This window comes from Aethalodelphis obliquidens, unplaced genomic scaffold (assembly GCF_003676395.1).
Source record: "Aethalodelphis obliquidens isolate GAN/ISIS:26980383/991018 unplaced genomic scaffold, ASM367639v1 scaffold10, whole genome shotgun sequence".
Lineage (NCBI taxonomy): Eukaryota > Metazoa > Chordata > Mammalia > Artiodactyla > Delphinidae > Aethalodelphis > Aethalodelphis obliquidens.
Genome location: NW_020837954.1, coordinates 22165713 through 22189188, shown reverse-complemented (window position 1 = coordinate 22189188; position 23476 = coordinate 22165713). Strand labels below are relative to the sequence as shown.

The 23476-nt window shown below is 35.5% G+C and overlaps 1 protein-coding gene across 1 annotated transcript in view; it reads left to right on the top strand.

Annotated features, from left to right (window-relative positions):
* MDGA2 (MAM domain containing glycosylphosphatidylinositol anchor 2) overlaps positions 1-23476 on the top strand; it is an 848836-nt gene that overhangs the window by 499281 nt on the left and 326079 nt on the right. Inside the window, exon 4 of the mRNA XM_027111155.1 lies at positions 18395-18591. Within this exon, the coding sequence (XP_026966956.1) occupies positions 18395-18591 (197 nt within the window). The remainder of the gene's footprint in view (positions 1-18394; positions 18592-23476) is intronic.

The window sequence follows — 23476 nt, the reverse complement described above, 5'->3', positions numbered from 1 at the left end:
GAAAAAAGTACTTAAATCAAGAATATTCAATTTAGAAATCCTAAATGACAAAAAGAGAAAACTAAAATAATTTCAGGTAAGATGAGGATCCAGATATGAATGCTTGTTTGCACTATTAGTTTTTATATTGTCTTAGGTTTCTAGCAAATGTTCTAAGAAAGGAAAATAAAATTATTGATGTAAATTTTTTTAAAATTAAATTTTACTGATAAATTATAAGAACAATTTTATATATATATTTTAAATATATATATATAACATCAATATAAAATACATATTTATGTATAAAAACACAAAAGACTAACAAAAAGTTCTTGGATGTTTGAAAGACTATGAAAGTAATAGAATATGAGTTAAATATACAAAAATTAATAGTCCTATTTTAGTAATGAATAATGGCAATAAAAATATTTCACTCATTATTTCAAAAATTATGAAATATTTAGAAAAATTTTTCAAAACTGACATAGAACCTAAATGAAGAAATTGTTACTTCATATCTAAGAACGTAATATATGTTCTGAATTACTGAGAAGACATACCATGTTTTTGAGTGAGTACAGCTAACATAAGACGTAAAATATTCCAACTTAATAAATAAATTTAATGAAAATCCAAATTATTCCCAGAGTTTTGTGTTTATATAATTTTTAAATTTGAGTGAAATAAAATAATATAGACATTAATTAGAAGACAGAAGCCTAGGAATAACCTAGAAAGGTGAAATAGAATAGCAGTGAGGGGCTGGGACAGAATAAAGTTGTCTTAATAGAATTCAGAAGATAAAAACTACTGTATCATGCTAGTATGATTTTGCACAGGAACAGACAAAGTCATAGATCCTATTACACATGGGAATTTAATATATGATAAAGCTGATGTTCAGTTCATTGTGAGGTAATAAAATATTAAATGGTGCTGCTGATACCGTACCTACATCAGAAAGAAAATAAAGCTAGACCTCTAAATTGCATGATATTCAAAATTCATTTCTTGATGGAGTAAAGACTTCATGTGCAATCGAGGAGAAAATGAGGCATACTTTACCATACATTACCAACCAAAGCTATACAAAAAAGATAAGTGTACTTCATTACATTCCTCTGTTGATGAACACTTAAGTTGCTTCCATATCTTGGCTGTTGTAAATAATGCTGCTATACAGTGGGGCGTATGTATCTTTTCAAATTAATGCTTTCCTTTTCTTTGGATATAAACCCAGGAGTGGAATTGCTGGATAACATGGTAGCTCTAATTTTAGTTTTTTGAGGAACTTCCATACTGTTTTCCACAATTGCTGTACCAATTTACATTCTCACCTACAGTGTATAAGGACTCCCTTTTCTCCATATCCTCATCAACATTTGCTTGTGGTCTTTTAGATGATAACCATTCTGACATGTGTGAGGTGATATCTCATTGTGGTTTTGATTTGCATTTCCCCTGATAATTAGCGATGTTGAGCAACTTTTCATGTGCCTATTGGCCATCTGTATGCCTTCTTTGGAAAAATGTCTATTCAGGTCTTCTGCCAATTTTTTAATAGGGTTGTTTGGTTTTTGATATTGTTATGTGAGCTGTTAATATATTTTGGATATTAACCCCATATTGGACATAGCATTTGCACATATTTTCTCCCATTTAGCAGGTTATCTTTTTGTCTTGTCAATAACTTCCTTTGCTGTTCAAAAGCTTTTAAGTTTAATTTGGCACCATTTAAAACATGGGGTTACATTTTCTTAATTATCAAAGATACGGTGTATTCTACCCAGTGTAAGTACATGAGTAAGGACAAAATTTCAAATAAGAATGAGTCTAAATCTTACACATAGCTTCACTCTTATAAATGTCCCATGTTAAGAATTTGGCTGTAAGTACTCACTGTGTCTGTTTTCTTTTGTGGGTTATCAAATAAAATTAGTCATTGTTTAAAAATCACTATGCAGGAAAATATATGAAACATTTCTTGTTTTCAAACTTGCACAAAATTTCTCATTGATTTATCTAAAAGCACAGTGCTTTTGTATTGGTATCTGCAGAAAGTACTACACATCATTGACACAGAAGCTTTGTTTACAATAAAGTACCTTATTCTTGGTTACTGATATGTCTAACAATGATTTAATTAGTTTCTCTTGTATAACTTCAAGGCAACTTAATTTTATTCAAGTTAGTTACTCAGCATTATCTATTGTTATGTAATCCATCCCATAGTTAAAATAGTAACATAAATTTTTACCCATAAAATGAAAAAGTAGTATACTTTGCTAATTTAGTGCCTCCAAGTATATAGAGTGGTTATTTTCCTTAAGAAAACACATTTGGATTTCTTTTGCATAGGATTTTTAAGATTTCTGGAACTTCCCAGAGGGAAAGACTACATCCAGTATAGTATTTAGTGTGTCTTTGCCATCTGGGTTTTTAGATTCATTTGGTTTAATTCAAAGATTAAAAAAAGAAAAATTGGACCAAATGGTGGAATAACCCCTGTGGAAAACATGCTTCTGCTGTGGTTATTTTTGAGACTAATTGATTCGTTAACTTGTAACTACACCCACGACTTCAGCTGAAGTTAATAACTGATTAACCATAAGCACATAGATTAATTGTGCCAGTGCATGCTGGGAGATGAGTTAGCTCTTCATGTCACTAGAGTATCCCAGTTTAAGTGCAGAGTAGACTAAACAACTGCTTCCATGACTTAGTGAACCTTTACTCAAACAGGTATCTAATGTATAAGAACTGATGTTGGATTTTTTTTTTTTTTTTAAGGTGAACTGTCTTGCCTAGATAAAAAGATAGGGAAGGACTAAAATAATTCAAAGTTTTCTAGCCTAAAAGACTGGAAGCTTGGAAGAAAACCCCTAAAATAGGGCCATACTACTGATAAAGGAAATCTTAAATAATGTTGAGTTGTAAAAATTCATACCATAATTATACCATTAAAATGATTATTTATTAAAGTAGCTAGTTCAGGAGGAGCTTCAAGATGGCAGAGGAGTGAGATGTGGAGATCGCCTTCCTTCCCACAGATACATCAGAAATACATCTACATGTGGAACAGCTCCTACAGAACACCTACTGAAACACTGGCAGAAGACCTCAAACTTCCCAAAAGAGTCTTGGTAATCCAGCCAGGTATCAGGCCTGTGCCTCTGAGGTGGAAGAGGTGAGTTCAGGACATTGGTCCAACAGAGACCTCCCAGCTCCACATAATATCAAATGGCGAAATCTCTCCCAGAGATCTCCATCTCAATGCTAAGACGCAGCTCCACTCAACGACCAGCAAGCTACAGAGCTGGACACCCTAGGCCAAACAACTGGCAAGACAGGAACACAAACCCACCAATTAGCAGAGAGACTACTTAAAATAGGTCACAGACACCCCAAAACACACCACTGGAGGTGGTCCTGCCCACCAGAAAGAGAAGATCCAGGCTTATCCACCAGAACACAGGCACTAGTCCCCTCCAGCAGGAAGCCTGTACAACCACTGAACCAACATTAGCCACTGGGGGAGACACCAGAAACAATGGGAACTATGAACCTGCAGCCTGCAAAAAAGGAGACCCAAACACAGTAAGTTAAGCAAAATGAGAAGACAGAGAAATACACAGCACATGAAGTAGCAAGGTAAAAACCAACCAGACCAAACAAATGAAGAGGAAATAGGCAGTCTAGCTGAAAAATGAATTCACAGTAATGATAGTAAAGAGAATCCAAAATCTTGGGAAATAGAATGGAGAAAATACAAGAAACGTTTAACAAGCACCTAGAAGAACTAAAGAGCAAACAAACTGATAAACAACAAAATAAATGAAATTATACGTTCTCTAGAAGGAATCAATAGCAAAATAACAGGGGCAGAAGTACAGATAAGTGACCTAGAAGATGAAATAGTGGAAATAACTAACACAGAGCGGAATAAAGAAAAAAGAATAAAAAGAATTGAGGACAGTCTCAGAGATCTTGGGAAAACATTAAATGCACCAACATTCGAATTATAGGGCTCCTAGAAGAAGAAGAGAAAAAGAAAGGGACTGAGAAAACATTTGAAGAGATTATAGTTGAAAACTTCCCTAATATGGGAAAGGAAATAGTCAAATCCAAGAACTGCAGAGAGTCCTATACAGGATAAATCCAAGTAGAAACACACCAAGACACATATTAATCAAACTATCAAAAATTAAATACAAAGAAAAATATTAAAAGCAGCAAGGGGAAAACAACAAATAACGTACGAGGAAATTCCCGTAAGGTAAACAGCTGAAACTTTGCAAGACAGAATAGAGTGGCAACACATATTTAAAGTGATGAAAAGGAAAAACCTACAACCAAGATTGCTCTACCCAGCAAGGATCTCATTGACATTCGACGGAGAAGTTAAAACCTTTACAGACAAGCAAAATCTAAGAGAATTCAGCACCACCAAACCATCTTTACAACAAATGCTAAATGAACTTTTCTAGCCAGGAAACAAAAGAGAAGGAAAAGACCTACAATAACAAACCCAACACAATTTAAAAAATGGTAATAAGAACATACATATCAATAACTACCTTAAATGTAAATGGATTAAATGCTCCAACCAAAGACATAGACTGGCTCTATGGGTACAAAAACAAGACTCATATATATGCTGTATACAAGAGACCCACTTCAGACCTAGGGACACATACAGACTAAAAGTGAGGGGATGGAAAAAGATATTCCATGCAAATAGAAATCAAAAGAAAGCTGGAGTAGCAATTCTCATATCAGACAAAAGAGACTTTAAAATAAAGACTATTACAAGACACAAAGAAGGACACTACATAATGATCAAGGGATCAATGCAAGAAGAAGATATAACAATTGTAAGTATTTATGCACCCAACATAGGAGCACTTCAATACATAAGGCAGATGCTAACAGCCATAAAAGGGGAAATTGACAGTAACACAATCATAGTAGGAGACTTTAACACCCCACTTTCACTAATGCATAGATCATCCAAAATGAAAATAAATAAGGAAACAGAAGCTTTAAATGATACATTAAACAATATGCACTTATTCGATATTTATAGGACATTCCATCCAAAAACAACAGAATACACTTTCTTCTCAAGTGTTCATGGAACATTCTCCAGGGTAGATCATATCTTGGGTCACAAATCAGCCCTGGTAAACTTAAGAAATTGAAATCATATCAAGTATCTTTTCCGACCACAACACTATGAGAGTAGATATCAATTACAAGAAAAATATCTGTAAAAAATACAAATATGTGGAGACTAAACAATACACTACTTAATAACCACGAGATCACTGAAGAAATCAAAGGGAAATCAAAAAATACCTAGAAACAAATGACAATGAAAAAATGACAACCCAAAGCCTATGGGATGCAGCAAAAGCAGTTCTCAGAGGGAAGTTTATAGCAATACAATCCTACCTCAAGAAACAAGAAACATCTCAAACAACCTAACCTGACACCTAAAGCAATTAGAGAACGAAGAATTAAAAAAACCCTAAATTTAGCAGAAGGAAAGAAATCATGAAGATCAGATCAGAAATAAACGAAAAAGAAATGAAGGAAACGAGAGCAAAGATGAATAAAACTAAAAGCTGTTCCTTGAGAAGATAAATAAAATTGATAAACCATTAGCCTGACTCATCAAGAAAAAAAGGGAGAAGAATCAAATCAATAGAATTAGAAATGAAAAAGGAGAAGTAACAACTGACACTGCAGAAATACAAAGGATCATGAGAGATTACTACAAGTAACTATAATCAAATAAAATGGACAACCTGGAAGAAATTGACACATTCTTAGAAAACCACAACCTTCCCAGACTGAACAAGGAAGAAATAGAAAATATAAACAGACCAATCACAAGCACTTGAGACTGTGATTAAAAATTGAGACTGTGATTAAAAATTGAGACTGTGATTAAAAATCTTCCAACAAACAAAAGCCCAGGAACAGATGGCTTCACAGGCGAATTCTATCAAACATTTAGAGAAGAGCTAACAACTGTCCTTCTCAAACTCTTCCGAAATATAGCAGAGGGTGGAACACTCCCAAACTCATTCTACGAGGCCACCATCACTCTGATACCAAAACCAGACAAAGATGTCACAAAGAAAGAAAACTACAGGCCAATATTACTGATGAACTTAGATGCAAAAATCCTCAACAAAATACTAGCAAACAGAATCCAACAGCACATTAAAAGTATCATACACCATGATCAAGTGGGGTTTATCCCAGGAATGCAAGGATTCTTCAATACAGGAAAATAAATCTATGTGATACACCATATTAAAAAACTGAAGGTTAAAAAGCATATGATCATCTCAATAGATGCAGAAAAAGATTTTGACAAAATCCAACACTGCTTTATGATAGAAAACCTCCAGAAAGTAGGCATAGAGAGAACTTTCCTCAACATAATAAAGGCCGTATATGACAAACCCACAGCCAACATCGTCCTTAATGGTGAAAAACTGAAACCATTTCCACTACAATAAGGAATAAGACAAGGTTGCCCACTATCCCCAATGTTATTCAACATTGTTTTGGAAGTTTTAGCCACAGCAATCAGAGAAGAAAAAGGAATAAAAGGAATCCAAATCGGAATAGAAGAAGTAAAGCTGTGACTGTTCGCAGATGACATGATACTATATATAGAGAATTCTAAAGACGCTACCAGAAAAGTACTAGAGCTAATCAATGAATTTGGTGAAGTAGCAGGATACAAAATTAATGCACAGAAATCTCTTGCATTCCTATACACTAATGACGAACAATTGGAAAGAGAAATTAATGAAACACTCCCATTTACCATTGCAGTAAAAAGAATAAAATATCTAGGAATAAACCTACCTAAGGAGACAAAAGACCTGTATACAGAAGATTATAAGACACTGATGAAAGAAATTAAAGATGATACCAACAGATGGAGAGATATACCATGTTCTTGGATTGGAAGAATCAACATTGTGAAAAATGACTGTACTACACAAAGCAATCTACAGATTCAGTGCAATCCCTATCAGACTACTAATGGCATTTTTCACAGAACTAGAACAAACAATTTCACAATTTGTATGGAAACTCAAAAGACCCCGAATAGTGAAAGCAATCTTGAGAAAGAAAAGCAGAGCTGGAGGAATTACGCTCCCTGACTTCAGACTCTGCTACAAAGCTACAGTAAGGAAGACAGTATGGTACTGGCACAAAAACAGAAATATATATCAATGGAACAGGATAGAAAGCCCAGAGATAAACCTACACAAATACAGTCACCTTCTCATTGATAAAGGAGGCAAGAATATACAATGGAGAAAAGGCAGCCTCTTCAATAAGTGGTGCTGGGAAAACTGCACAGCTACATGTAGGAGAATGAAATTAGAACACTCCCTAACACCATACACAAAAATAAACTCAAAATAGAATAAAGACCTAAATGTAAGACCAGACACTATAAAAGTCTTAGAAGGAAACATAGGCAGAACACTCTATGACATAAATCACAGTAAGATCCTTTTTGACCCACCTCCTAGAGAAATGGAAATAAAAACAAAAATAAACAAATGGGACCTAATGAAACTTAAAAACTTTTGTACAGCAAAGGAAACCATAAACAAGATGAGAAGACAACCCTCAAAATGGGAGAAAATATGTGCAAATGAAGCAACTGACGAAGGATTAATCTCCAAAATTTACAAGAAGCTCATGCAGCTCAATATCAGAAAAACAAATGACTCAGTCCAAAAATGGACAGAAGACCTAAATAGACATTTTTCCAACAAGATATACAGATAGCCAACAAATACATTAAAGAATGTTCAACATCACTAATCATTAGAGAAATGCAAATCAAAACTACAATGAGGTATCACCTCACACCAGTCAGAATGGCCAGCATCAAAAAATCTCCAAACAGTAAATGCTGGAGAGGGTGTGGAGAAAAGTGAACACTCTTGCACTGTTGGTGGGAATGTATATTGATACAGCCACTATGGAGAACAGAATGGAGCTTTCTTACAAAACTAAAAATATGGCTTCCCTGGTGGCGCTGTGGTTGAGTCCGCCTGCCGATGCAGGGGACACGGGTTCGTGACCCGGTTTGGGAAGATCCCTCACGCCACAGAGTGGCTAGGCCTGTGAGCCATGGCCACTGAGTCTGCGCGTCCAGAGCTTGTGCTCCACAATGGGAGGGGCCACAACAGTGAGAGGCCCGCATAGTGCAAAAAAAAAAAGAAAAAAAAAACCCCTAAAATTAGAACTACCATACAACCCAGTAATCTCACTACTGGGTGTATACCCTGAGAAAACCATAATTCAAAAAAGTCATTCATTTACCACAATGTACATTGCAGCTCTCTCTACAATAGCCAGGAAATGGAAGCAACCTAGGTGTCCATCGACAGGTGAATGGATAAACAAGATGTGGCACATATATACAATGGAATATTACTCAGCCATAAAAAGAAACAAAATTGAGTTATTTGTAGTGAGGTGGATGGACCTAGAGTCTGTCATACAGAGTGAAGTAAGTCAGAAAGAGAAAAACAAATACTGTATGCTAAGTCGTATATGTGGAATCTAAAAAAAAAAAAAAAAATTATGAAGAACCTAGGGGCAGGACAGGAATAAAGACGCAGATGTAGAGAATGGACTTGAGGACACGGGGAGGGGGAAGGGTAAGCTGGGACAAAGTGAGAGAGTGGCATGGACATATATACTACCAAATGTAAAATAGATAGCCAGTGGGAAGCAGCCACATAGCATAGGGATATCATCTCGGTGCTTTGTGACCACCTAGAGGGGTGGGATGTGGAGGGTGGGAGGCAGATGCAAGAGGGAGCAGATATGGGGATATATGTATATATATATCTGATTCACTTTGTTATAAAGCAGAAATTAACACACCATTGTAAAGCAATTGTACTTCCATAAAGATGTTAAAAAAATTGGCTAGTTCAAGCATCTGCTATTCTCCTAGAGCTCCCTATTATTTTATTTTTTTTCCTTATAAACTCCTTGGTCTTCCCTATTTGGATTTAAATATGTATCTCTCAAGTTAGAGGAAAAGAAAACAGTGAAAACAAAGCAAGACCCCTATGATCACATGTTGTCCTCCAGCTACTTCCCTAACTCTTTCTTGTCAGAACTAAGTCTCTTGAAAGGATTATATCCATTCATTATTCTGTGTTTTCATCTTTTACCTCTTAAGGTGCAGAAAAATGACTACTTGTTCCATGACTCCACTGGCACAGCTCTGATGAAGCTCACCAGTAACATATTTCTTGCCAAATGTAAAGTCCTTTTCCAGTTCTGTTTTTACCTTGATTTCTTTTCACCATTTATTCTGCTCTCCAACCCCTCCAAAGGCGTGGAATTACTTTTAAAATTCATTTTGTTTCCCACTAATTTGTTTTGTCTCCACTTCTCTCATCACTTTTCCCTCAGTCTTTTTCAGGTATTTCCCTTCTTTTTTGCCTCCACTTGATGTTGACCAGGGCTCTCTCCTTGGTCCTTTCCTCTTTTCATTCTGCCCTCCTCTTGAGTGGTTGCATTCCCTCAGAGAATACTCATGTCTCCTGATCCACATCTGTAGCCCAGACTTCTCATTCTGGCTCCAGCTTATAAATATTGTAATTAAGAGAGCAACAGGTGCTTGACATTGAGCATGGTCCAAATAAAAACAACTCCTTTCCCTTTTACATTTTCCTTCACCCACGCCCATGGCCAGGTATAGGTCTCACTCTACATTTCCTATTTCAGTTAGTGCATTGTCTACCTGACTGCCAAACCAGGTCCTTCCTAAACTCCCACCTTTTCCTCAGCCCTATATCTAATCAGTTATCCAGTTCAGTTCATGTAAGTTTCTAGGGTTAAGAAAGGTCGCTTACATCATTTTATATATATAAATGACTTTAATTTGTCAGTTTATGGCATATTTAATCAGCCAAAGAAAAAGTTTACAGAAAATTATTTCAGTTAGAAAGGGGTAGGTAGCTATTGCATTTATGGGGAAAAAATGAATTTTCCTTAGTCTTATTATTGTAGTATGTATAGATAGCCTTGTTGAAAATTGCCATTGAACATATTAGTTACAGATTAATCTTCCTTTATATTAATTTATTAGATCATTATTGACTACTTTGCCCTTTATGTCAGGTTCTAGGAATACAACAAGCCTAAGGTATAGATCTTATCCACATAGGGGTATATTTTATAGAAAATCATTTTAGTTTCGTTATTTAAAAATATATAAAGCAGATATTCAGGTATCAAATAATATATTCAATGATTTACATTATCGTATAAATAGGAGTTTTGGCCTCCATTAAATTATAAAAATCAGTCTTTGTTTCAAATAACATTTTGCATTTGCCAATGAATATCATCTCTAGGTGTTTGAATTTTACATACTTAGCCTGTAAAACTGAAAGAAATTTATTTTAAAAGAAGAAATAAATGCAGATAAAATGTCAGCAATAACATAAAATATCCCAGTGTTGTTTTGTAATAGTATCTAAGCCACTTAGTGTGAAAATTGATGATTGAATAAATATAGGAAATTATCTTATGGTCCCTGAACTGTAAATAAAGACTGAAGAAAATTAGAAATGAACTTCAAAGCCCTCAGATGGAACAGCATAGCAAGTATTCTGTCTATATCCTGGGAGTTTTGGAAGATGTTGACTCTCAAGTGAATCCCTCTCATGAAATTACCTTCAGCTGGAAGGAGCCGCCTAACCCAAGTTCAAGCCTCCTCCTCACCAGGCCTAATCTAGTGACTGATCATTGTCTTTCGTAGGACAACTCTGAAAGACGATCTCCACTCTAGATCTCCTTCTGGATCACATGGAGACTTTGTAGTGATGCATTACAGTTTAATTCCCCTCACTACCTAATCCTGCCTCCTTTTTTCTTTTTTTTTTTGTCTGCACACCATCACAAGAATTGATCCTGCGAGCACTCCCCAGTAAATTTCCTGAATGCATCTCTTCGTGAGAGAATCATATTTTCAAGGAAACATTCTAGATGGTCGGAAGAAGTAGAGTCTAAAATAGAATGTTAGATCACCCATCAGTGCACTAACTGGCTGACAATGAGGACCCCATTGCTGGTGGTAGGTGGACTATGGATAGTCCTTGAATGCTATAGTGGTAAAATTGTTAAAACCTTCACAGATGGTGAACAAGGATAGGTACCAATGGAAGGTAACACTCTGTGAATTCAATATCTCAGGCTTTTGAGGAATTCAGTGGAAAGTAATAATTATAAGAACAATGGAATCAGTTTCTGCTGAGTGCTATTTATACAGTGTAGAGAAAGAAGAAAAGACTGAGTGTGATTAATCATGAGTTTAAGGTGATGTGTGAGGATAAGAAAGCCTCTGTAGCAGAATATAAAGAAAGTCTTATCTTCTTTAGCCAGAGGTTATAAAAGCTGATAATAAGGCTTAGAATTTATTTAAAAGTATAGCAGAGTTCCAGAGACTCTTGACTCCTCAGTCCCAGCGTAGCAGCCAAGCCAAGATCTGAACCCCAGCTAGGAACAAGTAGAACCCTGACTTGGGGAGGTGGGGTATATCTGGGTTTGTGATCTTAAAAACCTTGAAAACCTATATATTCCTAAACCTTCTGGGCCTACAGAAGTGGACCATTTCTTCCAATTAGGGGCTATCACTTCTATCTTTCTTAAATATGGTGCAGAATCTTCTTCCTTTTGTGGTAGTACATACTCCTTTTAAGATATACCCTCACCTCCATTCCTTGCCACCAGATTAGTATATAGGGTCAATAGATGACATGATTTGACCGTAGAAATGCTTTGTCACTAAGGGAGGAAATATCCTATGCTATGCTTCAAATGAGCTGCAGACCCTAGCCAATACTTATGGGTAGGAGTCAGGAGAGTATGTAGGGAGTAGGATCCTGAGGCTGCTGGACCAAGTGGGATTGACAGTAAGATTGAGTAAGATTGGAGATGGAGAATAAGATCAAATGGAGATAAAGAATAAGAGTTTAGGGGCTTCCCTGGTGGCGCAGTGGTTGAGAGTCCGCCTGCCGATGCAGGGGACACGGGTTCGTGCCCCGGTCCGGGAAGATCCCACATGCTGCGGAGCGGCTAGGCCCGTCAGCCATGGCCGCTGGGCCTGCGCGTCCAGAGCCTGTGCTTTGCAACGGGAGAGGCCACGGCAGTGAGAGGCCCGCGTACCGCAAAAAAAAAAAAAGAATAAGAGTTTATTGATATGGGAGCATTCTCCCATGATGTACGATCCAGACCCTGGCCAGGATAGCAGGACATAGTTGCTGCTGTTAGGATGGTTCTCAGAAGCTTGAGGAAAGCAGTGGTCCCCATAAAAAGAAGTATACATGCCACAACTGCTGTGCAGATAGTAGAAAAAGGGATCAAAAGTCTCAGATATGTAAGCATGCTAGAGTGAATTTACCAGTTAGAGCCACAAAAGTCAGCAACTCAGTATATTCTGTGTAAAGGCTTAGAAGACACCACATTTATTAAAGCAATAGGAATGTGCTGACGACTGAGATACAGGCATTGTTGATTCTCAGAGGTGACTGTTCTCTGTAGGCAAATGTTCATAGCAGGAGATGCTATTACAGAATTGGTCTTCCTGATAACGATGGGATGGTAGAATCTCAAAGTAATAGAGGCTAGGTGGCAGTATGTAGTTGTCACAAGCAAGATGGACACAGCTCTCTTAATGAGCAGCTAGTTCAAATGTATCCAGTGCTCTAGACTCACAGAGAGCTATGGAGATGGTTAATAGAACACAGCATCCCTTGAGGCAAAATAAAAGGACAGTCAACAGGTGTATTGCCCCATATACACAATTAAAGAAATCATGGCATAGATGATCTTATTTGCAAAGCAGAAATAGAGACACAGACATAGAGAACAAACGTATGGACATGAAGGGGCGAAAGGGAGTGGGGTGGGATGAACTGGGAGATTGGGACTGACATATATACACTATTGATACTATGTATAAAATAGATAACTAATGAGAACCTACTGTATAGCTTAGGGAACTCTACTCAATGCTCTGTGGTGACCTAAATGGGAAGGAAATCCAAAAAAAGAGGGGATATATGTATACGTACAGCTGATTCACTTTGCTGTACAGTAGAAACTAACACAACATTGTAAAGCAACTACAATAAAAATTAATTAAAAAAAAAGAAGTCAGATGGATGATCAGGAGGCTGAATATGGTCATATAATAAAAAGTCAGGACTCCTTGTTAAATTGTTGAACCTGGTAATTTTCAGACCGTGTGACCTGAAGTGCCAATCATGCATTGGGTTTTGTCATATCTACGAACACTCTGTCATAAAATAGGGCAGACCTATCAGGAGTCCATCATAAGATGGAAGTGGTACATCTAAGATGAGGCATGACCAGGGCCAAAGCACCTAAGGAAAATGTACAAGCAAGTGCCCAGACCCCACGGCATCTATCAGTGTTTTACCAGTGTCTCTATCTGAGTTCATACCTGGCCACATAAAGGGTCTCTCTTGAGCTAATGGTGGAGAAAAAAGGCTAAGCTGCTTTAATAATGAGTCAGCCCAGTACATGTATGCAAGGCCAAAATTGGACTGCTGCTTCAGTAAAACCCCACTCTGTGATGTTCTTGATAGACAGGAATAAGGGGAAAATCTTCCCAGTGAACAGAACTTCGACTTGGGTGGTGTACCTGGCCAACTACTTTGTGTGGAAAGGGGAGATCTGTTCAAGTATTTGGATGGACCTATGGGCGTGGCATGAAGTGTGATAATATTTGTATTGCATGTTAATGAGCACCAATAAGTATCTACCACAGAAGCAGCACAAAACACAAAATAGACAGAATAATGCAGACAGTTGATATCAACCAACTTCTGTCACTGACCACCCATAGCTGGGATAACAGGCTCGTGAAAAGAATAGCTATAATGGTAGGGATAGAGGCTATGCATAAGTTTGAAATATGGGTTATATTCATGAAGGTTGGTCTGTGTACTGCCACTACTGAATATCTAACCTGGCAGCAACAGACACCAACAGTTGCCTCTTTATAAAGCATTATCCTTCAAGAATACCAACCAGTCCCTTGGTAGCAAGTTAATCATATTAGAACTTTTTTACCCTGAAAGTGACAGTGCATCATTTTGATTAAATTTGACATGTATTCTGAATATGGACTTTTCTGCTGACCTCAGCTAGCATCAGCCCTATCCAAAGGCTTTTAGAGTGTTTTATTCTTAATACATGATCCTACCTAATCACTCATGGGACCAGAGCACATTTTATAGCAGTGAAGATATAGCAGTAGGAGCATTGCCATGGTAATCTCTAGTCATATCATATTCTATACCACCTAAAAAAATTAACTTACTAGAGTGATAGAATGGCCTTTGGAGGAGGCAGCTGAGTCTTGGAGAGATAATATCCAGTAAGGAGGGAGTGCCATCTTCTGTGATGCAGGATACATCCTAAATCAATGACCATTATTATATGATGCTTTTGTTCTTTTCTTTCCTTCTTTCTTTTCCTTTTTCTTTCTTCTTTTTTTCTTTTCTTTTCTTTTTTTTGGAGAATACATAGGTTCAAGAATCAAGTAGAGACCCTACTTACTACCATCACATTCAGTGATCCACTTGGGGAATCTGTGTTTCCCTCCCCACAACTCAGGTCTCTCTGCCAGTTTAGAAGTTCTAGTTCTCAGAAAGGGAAAACCTTTTATTAAGTGACACAGCAAGAGTCCCATTAATCTTCAAGACATGGTTGCTACTCTGTTACCTTAGGCTTCCTGTGTCAGAAAATAGCAGAAAAGAGGAGTCACCATCCTAGCAGGAGTAACTGGCCCATATAGTCAGCTTGAAGGTAGGATTGTTGTTACATAGTGAGGCAGCAAGAATATATTCTATACCCAGTTGATCCACTGAGTCATTTCTTGCTATTCTGTTGTCCAGTTTTGGTGGTAAACAGACAAATGCATCAGTAATAGCTTGAGAAGAGCACGGTTACCAGGGGCTCAAAATCCTTAGTGACAAAGATCTGGTAGCCTCACTAGGTAAACTACTTATACCAAAAGATGTACTAGCCCAGGATGAGAGCAATCTAGAATGGTAATAGTAGAAGGACATGATAACTATCATCCCACCACAGTTTCTTTTGGAAGATTTCCTAGGAAAGGTGATTACCCAAAATCCTGGAATAACTTTTCTGAGATAGAGTGAATTTTCATACCTCACAGGTGGATCTGAGTGGATGCTGTAATACACACCCCCAGATCCCTTCCTCAGGGCTGAAGCACTTATTCCTCCAGCCACTGAAACTTTTAGCAGCTGATGGCTATCAGCTAATTCCTTCTGTAGAAATTGCCATATGCCAAAGAGAGCTGCCCCTCCCAAGGTCAAGGCTCCTGGTGGGGAGCAACACACTTGCCAGGACTGGTTGATGGGAGAGAGGGTTGTAGTATAAAGGCTTAGCTTCCTTGTCTTAAGGCAGTACAGTTTTGAGGGGACCTCAGGACTCCAAAACTTCTCTAGAGTTAGAGACCTCAGTTGCAATTGCACTGTAGTTCAGCTGTCCTCCTTAACAAATCTATTTCCTTCACTCCCCCACGAGTCTTGAAGGTACTTTCCAATACACTTCCTGCACACATCTGTCTTACAGCCTCTTTTCCGAGAAACCTGACCTAAGGCATATATTCAGTAATATATAGAGTATATATTAAACATATCTTTTAAATGATATATTTCTATATATCACTTAAACTGTATATCATGTATGTATATATGTATGTGTACATACACAAACATATAATCTCACTTAAAATATATTTTTTAGCCATGCCATTATTTGACTTGTCTAAAAGAAGTCTTGTTTTTGGCTTGTTTTTTTGTTTCACTTTTAAATGTGTTTTTAATCTTTTAAAACAGTAATAAAAAGGCAGAAATATTTTATGCTGTACAGAAAGGTAACCACTAATGGCATATTTGTTTTTAAGTGTGAAAAAAAATCATTTGGGAGTTTTATGAAATGGAAATTCCAAAACATGGGTGAGTCTAAGATAATTCTGCCAATACAATGTTCAGTAAGCCATTGTCACAGGATTAGATCCTCAGAAGGCCAGTGACCCGAAACTCACCTAAGTCAGGGAAGAGCTTGTATAAAGGATTGTTTGGGTTTGGTCTATTCCTGACTGCGCCTATCAACACCACCACCTAACATGAAAAGAGCTAGGGATACATCAATAAATGGGTTTGAAAAATATCATATTAATAACTATTTGGAACCCAAAGAATGTCACCATTGTTACAATGTTTCCCATCCAAATCTGTTTTCTTCTGAAAGTTTCCGGCTTGAGAATTTTGTTTTTACAATATAACACAGCTCTTATTTCTAAAAAGGAAACTGTGACTAAAAGAAAATATGTTTTGAACAAGAGAAAATAAGTTGTTTACAACTGACTCACAGTACCTTTTTTTCAAGCCACTAAGATGGAGTTCAGCTAATCAATCTCCTGTAGGATTTGATTTATATGTAAAAGCCTAATCATCAAATAAGAGACTATTTGATGGATTTTAAAGACCTTTAAACATTTCATGGTAATAATGCTGGTATCCCTAAGTACTCCAACTTATTAAAACCAGGCATATATCCCTGCACAGCTAATAGAATGAATTTAAACTGAAAGTTCCTACAACTTTACCAAAAAAGCAGCAGTTGTTCTGTAAATTGTCACTACTAAAATTAGAGGCCATTGAGATAGCTGTGAAAAGATTCTAATGTTGGGGGAAAAAAAGAAAACTCAGAATGTTGCAAAGCTAGACATCTAAGTAGGACTGTCAAGCAATTCACATTGGAAAAAAGCTTTTTTAAAACTGGGGAAATTTGGGATTCTGTTCTTTACTTTGATTCCTTAGGGAAGCTATTACTTCACTAATTTAGTTGCCTTTTTATTATTTTAACACATCTTTATAAAATATTTATTTGTATTTATTTTTTTATTGAGGTATAATTGACATATAACAGTATATTAGTTTTAGGTATACAACATAATGATTCAATACTTGTATACATTGCAAAATGATCGCCATAATAACTCTAGTTGCCATCAGTCACCATACAAGCTTACAAATTTGTTTTTCTTGTAATAAGAACTTTCAAGATTTACTCTTTTAGAAAGTTTCAAATACACAAAACAGTTGTTTTAAAGCAAACACGCTCCTTAATTTCTTTTTCTCTTAAGAGAAGAACCTGGGATATGGTATATAGGGGTTGGCAATCTATGGCAGACAATGTATGGCCCATGAGCCAAATCTGGCTGGGGCACCTGCATTTGTAAATAAAGTTTAATTGGAACTCAGCAACCCTCATCTTTCATTCATTTACCTATTGTCTTTGGATGCTTTCACACTACAATGGTAGAATTGAGTAGTTGAGACAAAGACTGTGTGAACCACAAAGCCCAAGATATTCATGAATTGTTTCTTTCCAGAAAATGTTTGTTAAACCCTGTAGTAAATATCCCTTCTTTAGAATGTATGTAAAATGGCAAAAATTTAGTTCCAATATTCAGTAATAGAAATATTAATGCCTTTTAATAGTACCTTCTGTTAGCACATTTTTGACTAGCAAATATGATCTGGGATATAAAGTATGAGATGAAAGAAAAATTTAACCCAGTACAAGATCATATTTTCTTACTACAAAGATTATAATAATTTGTAAACATAAGTTATTTTAAAAATACATGTTATAAATAATTGGAAAAAGAAGTATGTTAAAGTTAAGAGCTAGTTGAGCTACTTGATTTTTTTTTTCTATGACTGGTTCTTCGTTTTGGCTAACCTCTTAAGTTTTCTGATCTCTCTCATGGACCTCTGTTTTATGTGGCTGTTGATGATGTGTTGGAAATATGTAGTCATTTGTACTATTTCAGCAAATAGAGATCTTAAGAAGTAACTATTATTTGGCTTTACCTTCTATCACTGGAAATTTCTCTGCAAATGAGTTCAATAAACTCAATGAAAGAGTCTAGTTAAAAATAATACATTCAGGGGGTTCCCTGGTGGCGCAGTGGTTGAGAGTTCACCTGCCGATGCAGGGGACACGGGTTCGTGCCCCAGTCCGGGAAGATCCCACATGCCGCGGAGCGGCTGGGCCCGTGAGCCATGGCTGCTGAGCCTGCGCGTCTGGAGCCTGTGCTCCGCAACGGGAGAGGCCACAACAGTGAGAGGCCCGCATACCGCAAAAAAAATATATAAATAAAAATAAAATAATACATTCAATTAGGAAAATTCATCTTTGGTTAGGTTTTATATGTATAGTACTTTAAAACCCATGTAACTCATAACACTGTTTTTATGTTTTATAGATTTGGATGATCCAGTAGTAACTGTTCATCAAAGTATAGGTGAAGCTAAAGAACAGTTTTACTATGAGAGAACAGTGTTCCTCCGGTGTGTTGCCAATTCCAATCCACCTGTTCGGTACAGCTGGAGACGTGGCCAGGAGGTGTTACTACAAGGATCTGATAAAGGAGTTGAGATTTATGAACCCTTCTTTACCCAGGTAGGAATTGAGGTACAGTATTTCCACCCCACTCTGCTGGATACCTAATTCAGGAAGCATGCAATACTATATCAATTTGAAAAGATAATTTCTCCCAGTCTGACCTTTGAAAAAATAACATGTGCTTGAAAGATCAGAGGACTCAAATAATGAAGAACAATTTGTTTATTTTTCATGTGGTAGTTAAATTGATAATGTTAACTCTTGAAAACAATTTAATGTATCCTAACATATTTCTTTGTCTATAGGTTTGCCTAGGTTTCACTCTAAAGTACGTAATTATACATTTGCTGCCTGCTTTGTTTTTTTGTGGGAAATATTTCTTAAAGAAGAGATTTTGATTTCCCCATTTGCAATGGTAAATACATTTTAAAAGAATGAAGAAATCTACTTGAAATTTATTTGGTTTTGGTTTTAGGGGAAAAGTCTGTCTAATTTTCCTTGTTCAGTTTTGACTTAATTTACGTATAGAACCGTAATTATGTAAAAGCTAAAATATCTGAGTCATTAAAAACGTATTTAATAAAAAGAAAATTTGAATTAATTTTATATAGAGTGAATGTAATATGGAACATTCTTCTGTAATGTATTTTTTAAATTTTATTGAAGTATAGTTAATGAATTAATAATTCTTGAGGAGGACATTGAAGTTGTAGGAATATTTAAATACTGTTATTATAAAGATTTTTTGATGACCAGAAAGGAACACAAACCTAACTAACAAAGAAAAAGTTTTAAATAAAAAAATGTACTTGGAAAAATTTTCAAAATAATTGTGACCATGAATTTTTTTTAAAAAATTATATGGGTAATAAGGTAAACAGGAATTTGACTACATTGTTAAAGTTTGGAACATCATATATCCATAACTAGGGAAGTATATAACCAAATTTAAAATGTTGTAAATATTCTACTTCAGAATGTTAAAGATTATTAAAAGTTTCACATCTCAACTCTCTAATAATATAAGATTATCCTGAGTTTGTAAATTTCCCAGCATCCCATATTTTGTCATTAAATACGGCATTAAATAAATATGGCAATTCATTCTTTAATTTTTACTGAAATCCATTTTTTTTAATTTAGCAAAATAACTTAAAAAATTTGTCAACAGTACTTAGTTGCTTGGATGTCTCTAACGTTTAGAAATCCAAATAAATGATCACCTATCATTTATTTGATTCTTCTATTGTCAATTTCTTTTAAAATATAGACATTGTTAAAATTTAGAAAACATAATTTACTGTTTCACATGATGTTTACCATACCAAGGCAGTTCTAGACACATATTCACTAGGTACATAATCACTGTAGGCAGTTTCTTACCTGCTGAAGGGTCTTATCACTTAGAAATGAGCACATGGCCCTTGTCCAAATTGGGGAAAAACTTCTATACTTCCAAATAATTAAGAATTTGTTTTAAAGTTATTAAATAAGCACAATCAAATTTTTCATTCATTTTGAATTTGTTGCCGTTTCTATGTTAGCAACTCTTAAAAAATCTGTCTTACAAGAACTCTAAACTAGTAGCTATTGATTCTACCTTTTAAAGGTAACTTTTATTTTCTCTTCCTTCTTTTGCTTCCCCCATTCTTTTGTGAGAAAAACAACTTTTTAATTTGAACATTTCAATACTGATACTTCCTTTGTTATGAATATTAGCTTATACTATGCTGCATAACACACACTTTTTCTTTTGCTATACTCGAAACGCTGCTGCTTGTACCCTCTGAATTAATTCTCCTAAAAAGTATTTAAGAAACAAACTTTTTTTGAAATTCTGTGCTCTGGATTCACCTGCTGTAGCTGATAATTGCCAATAACATGTAGTTATAGCTTCTATTTAAAAATGTCTTTCCTGCCTTTGGTTACTTGATTATGTTGTTTATCTTTCCTTCTGAAATGGCTATGTATTTGGGGGGTTTTTTTGTGTTTTTTGTTTTCTATATTTATTTATTTATTTTTAACTTTTTATTTTATACTGGAGTATAGTTGATTAACAATGTTGTGATAGTTTCAGGTGTGCAAGAAAATGATTCATTTATACATATACATGTATCTATTCTTTTTCAAAATCTTTTCCCATTTAGGTTGTTATATAAGATTGAGCAGAGTTCTCATACAGTAGGTCCTTGTTGCTTGTCCAGTTTAAATATAGCAGTGTGTACATGTCAATCCCACACTCCCTAATGGTTATATATTTATATCTGTCCTAAAAATTATGTAGAAACAATACTTTAAAACTTTTATGTTATATATGTACTTAATTTGTTAACATTAAACATATTTTGTAGGCTGGATTGATAAAACTCTCAAACAGCAGCACATGGAAATTTTAGTTCTTATAACCACAGAGAATGTTGGATTTCTCACAGACAAAATGTTGTCAGTGGTTTTTCTTCATACCACGTGTGTTGACATACTGAACATGGGCCTGATATACACAAGTCCAACCATATCACATGACTTCTATTATCTCTCCATGGAATATAGCAATAGGTTCCTAACTGGCTGTCATGTTTTATTACAGAAACCTCTAATCATCTGAGTGATCATTTTAAAATGTAAATATTTTTCCTGCTTTAATCTCTCCAGTGGCTTCCCAATGTTTACAATAGATCCAATATACGTTTCATGACCTACAAGGCCATGTTTGACCTTGCTCTGTCTTGTTCTCTCTTACCTTCTGTACCTTATTCACTGTTCTGGTCACACCTGCCCTAGACATGTCTAGGGTGTGAATGTTCTCGATTCCTCCAAGTAGAATGTTATTTACCAGATAATATGACAGGGATCTACTTAACACCAAGCACTCATCACCTGAGAAAGGCTTTCCCTGACAGATCTATCTGAGGTAACATCTTTTCCCTTCCACAGTTACTCTTTTCTAATACCCAGTTTTTTGTTGTTGTTATTTGTTTTTATTTGTTTTGTTTTTCCCTACAGCACTGAAATTATCAAATTATCTTATTTGTGTATTTGGACATAAACTCAATGATTATAGTGACTTTGTCTTTTCAACAGCTCAAATGGTGCCTGACACATGGAAGATTCTCAATAAATATATTGAGCCAATATTCCCATGGAGATGTCTGGATTTGTAACTAAGGAATAGTTAAAATTATTAGTAACTCCTGAATCACTCTCTGTAACTCCATTCCTCTTTACCCACTAAAGAAAGCTTAGTGAAATGTGAATGAGAATGATATTATAGTTAAATCAATTTTAAAGTATTTAATTTCCAAACTGTTGATGATTTTCTTGTTATAATTTTTAATTGATTTCTAGTCTAATTTCACTGGGTCAGAAAGCATACTCTCAACAATTTCAGTCTTTAGAAATTGAGACTTGCATGGTGTACTTGCCTGTGATGTACCTCCATGAATGATCCATGTGCACCCACAAAGTGTGCATTCCAAAATTGTTGGGTTTCAGATAGGTCACATTTGTTAATTTTGTTGTTCAGATATTCTATGTATTTCCTGATTTTTGTGTCTGCTGTCCTTAAAGCTATTGAGAGGAGTTAGTTAATGTCTATGACTATGGCTGTGGATTTGTCCCTTTCTTCTTTATTTTTATAAATTTTTGCTTTATATATTTTGAAGGTATATTATTAGCACATACAGAATTAGGATTTTTATATCTTCCTAGTGGATTATCTTGAGTGTATTATCTTCCTGGTAAGTTATCATTCAGAAATATCCTTCTATACCACTGGCACTGTTTCTTGCCTTAAATCTGCATACCATATTTGCTTTAGATTTAAAATTAACTTTGTTTTGTATCCTTGAAATGCTCCCCAAGATAGATTTTGTTTTTTTTTGTTTTGCCTTCGTAATGGCTTTGCCATTTATAATGAGATAGGAATGGTGTTTACTTTTCCTTTTGCTTATCAGGTTAGTGTGTATGTATATGTATTCTTAGGTGTTATTGATTTCTTGGACTAGTTTCCCATCAATTGTCATGTGTACTTTATGAAGAAAAAGCTTTCCATTTTAGCTTTGTTTGTATTGGAGTACTTCAATAATATTTTAATTTATTTTCATAGATCTGTCGCCTCTGTGGCTTCATAGTGTAAATAAGGTCCAGTTAAAATGGCTGAGATCTGTTTTGTGCAAGATATGGGCAACTCTCTATTAGAGATATAGAGGCTGCTAGGTAAGGCTCCTCCTCTAACTTTGATAAACATGGGTAGAAGTCAAAATAAATAGTGATTATGATACAAAGTTAAAATTATTGTCAAAATAGTGGCACACAATAGCTCTATGGAGAGAACATTCAGGATGGAAAGCAATAGCATGTGTAACATACAGAAGGAAGACAAAATCTTCAGGGACTGGCCATGTCTCTGGATGGCTGGAATGATAATTGGTATATGTAGGGAACAGTGGACTGTAAATCTGGGAAGGCATACTGGGACTATATCATTGAAGGATTCAAATGACAGATCATAAGTCTGCTTATTTTTAATATTAGAAAATTAAATTTCTTTTAAAGATATTATGTTTTGCTAATCAATAACAATGTCTTGTTTTAAATAAAACAGAATTTCAAAGATAATGAGATATATCTACCCCACATGCATATTCATACTAAGTTAATATCTATATCAATTTGAAGTGAATATTTATTTCACCATCCTGTAGAAATACAAAATCTTGATTATGCCTTTTTATAGATCATGTTTCCAGAATGAAATTGGTATGTGTTCCTGAGGCTGATATGAATTAAAAAGCATATATGTCTAAGAGGAATAACTATCCTTTTCATACTTCCACTCATTTAATATGGAAGATGTCAGCTAGCGTATACTGTTATTTATTTAGAAGTTTATTATAAATTAGTCATTAGAGCTACAAAAAATGAGTGTAAATTGGAATGTTTG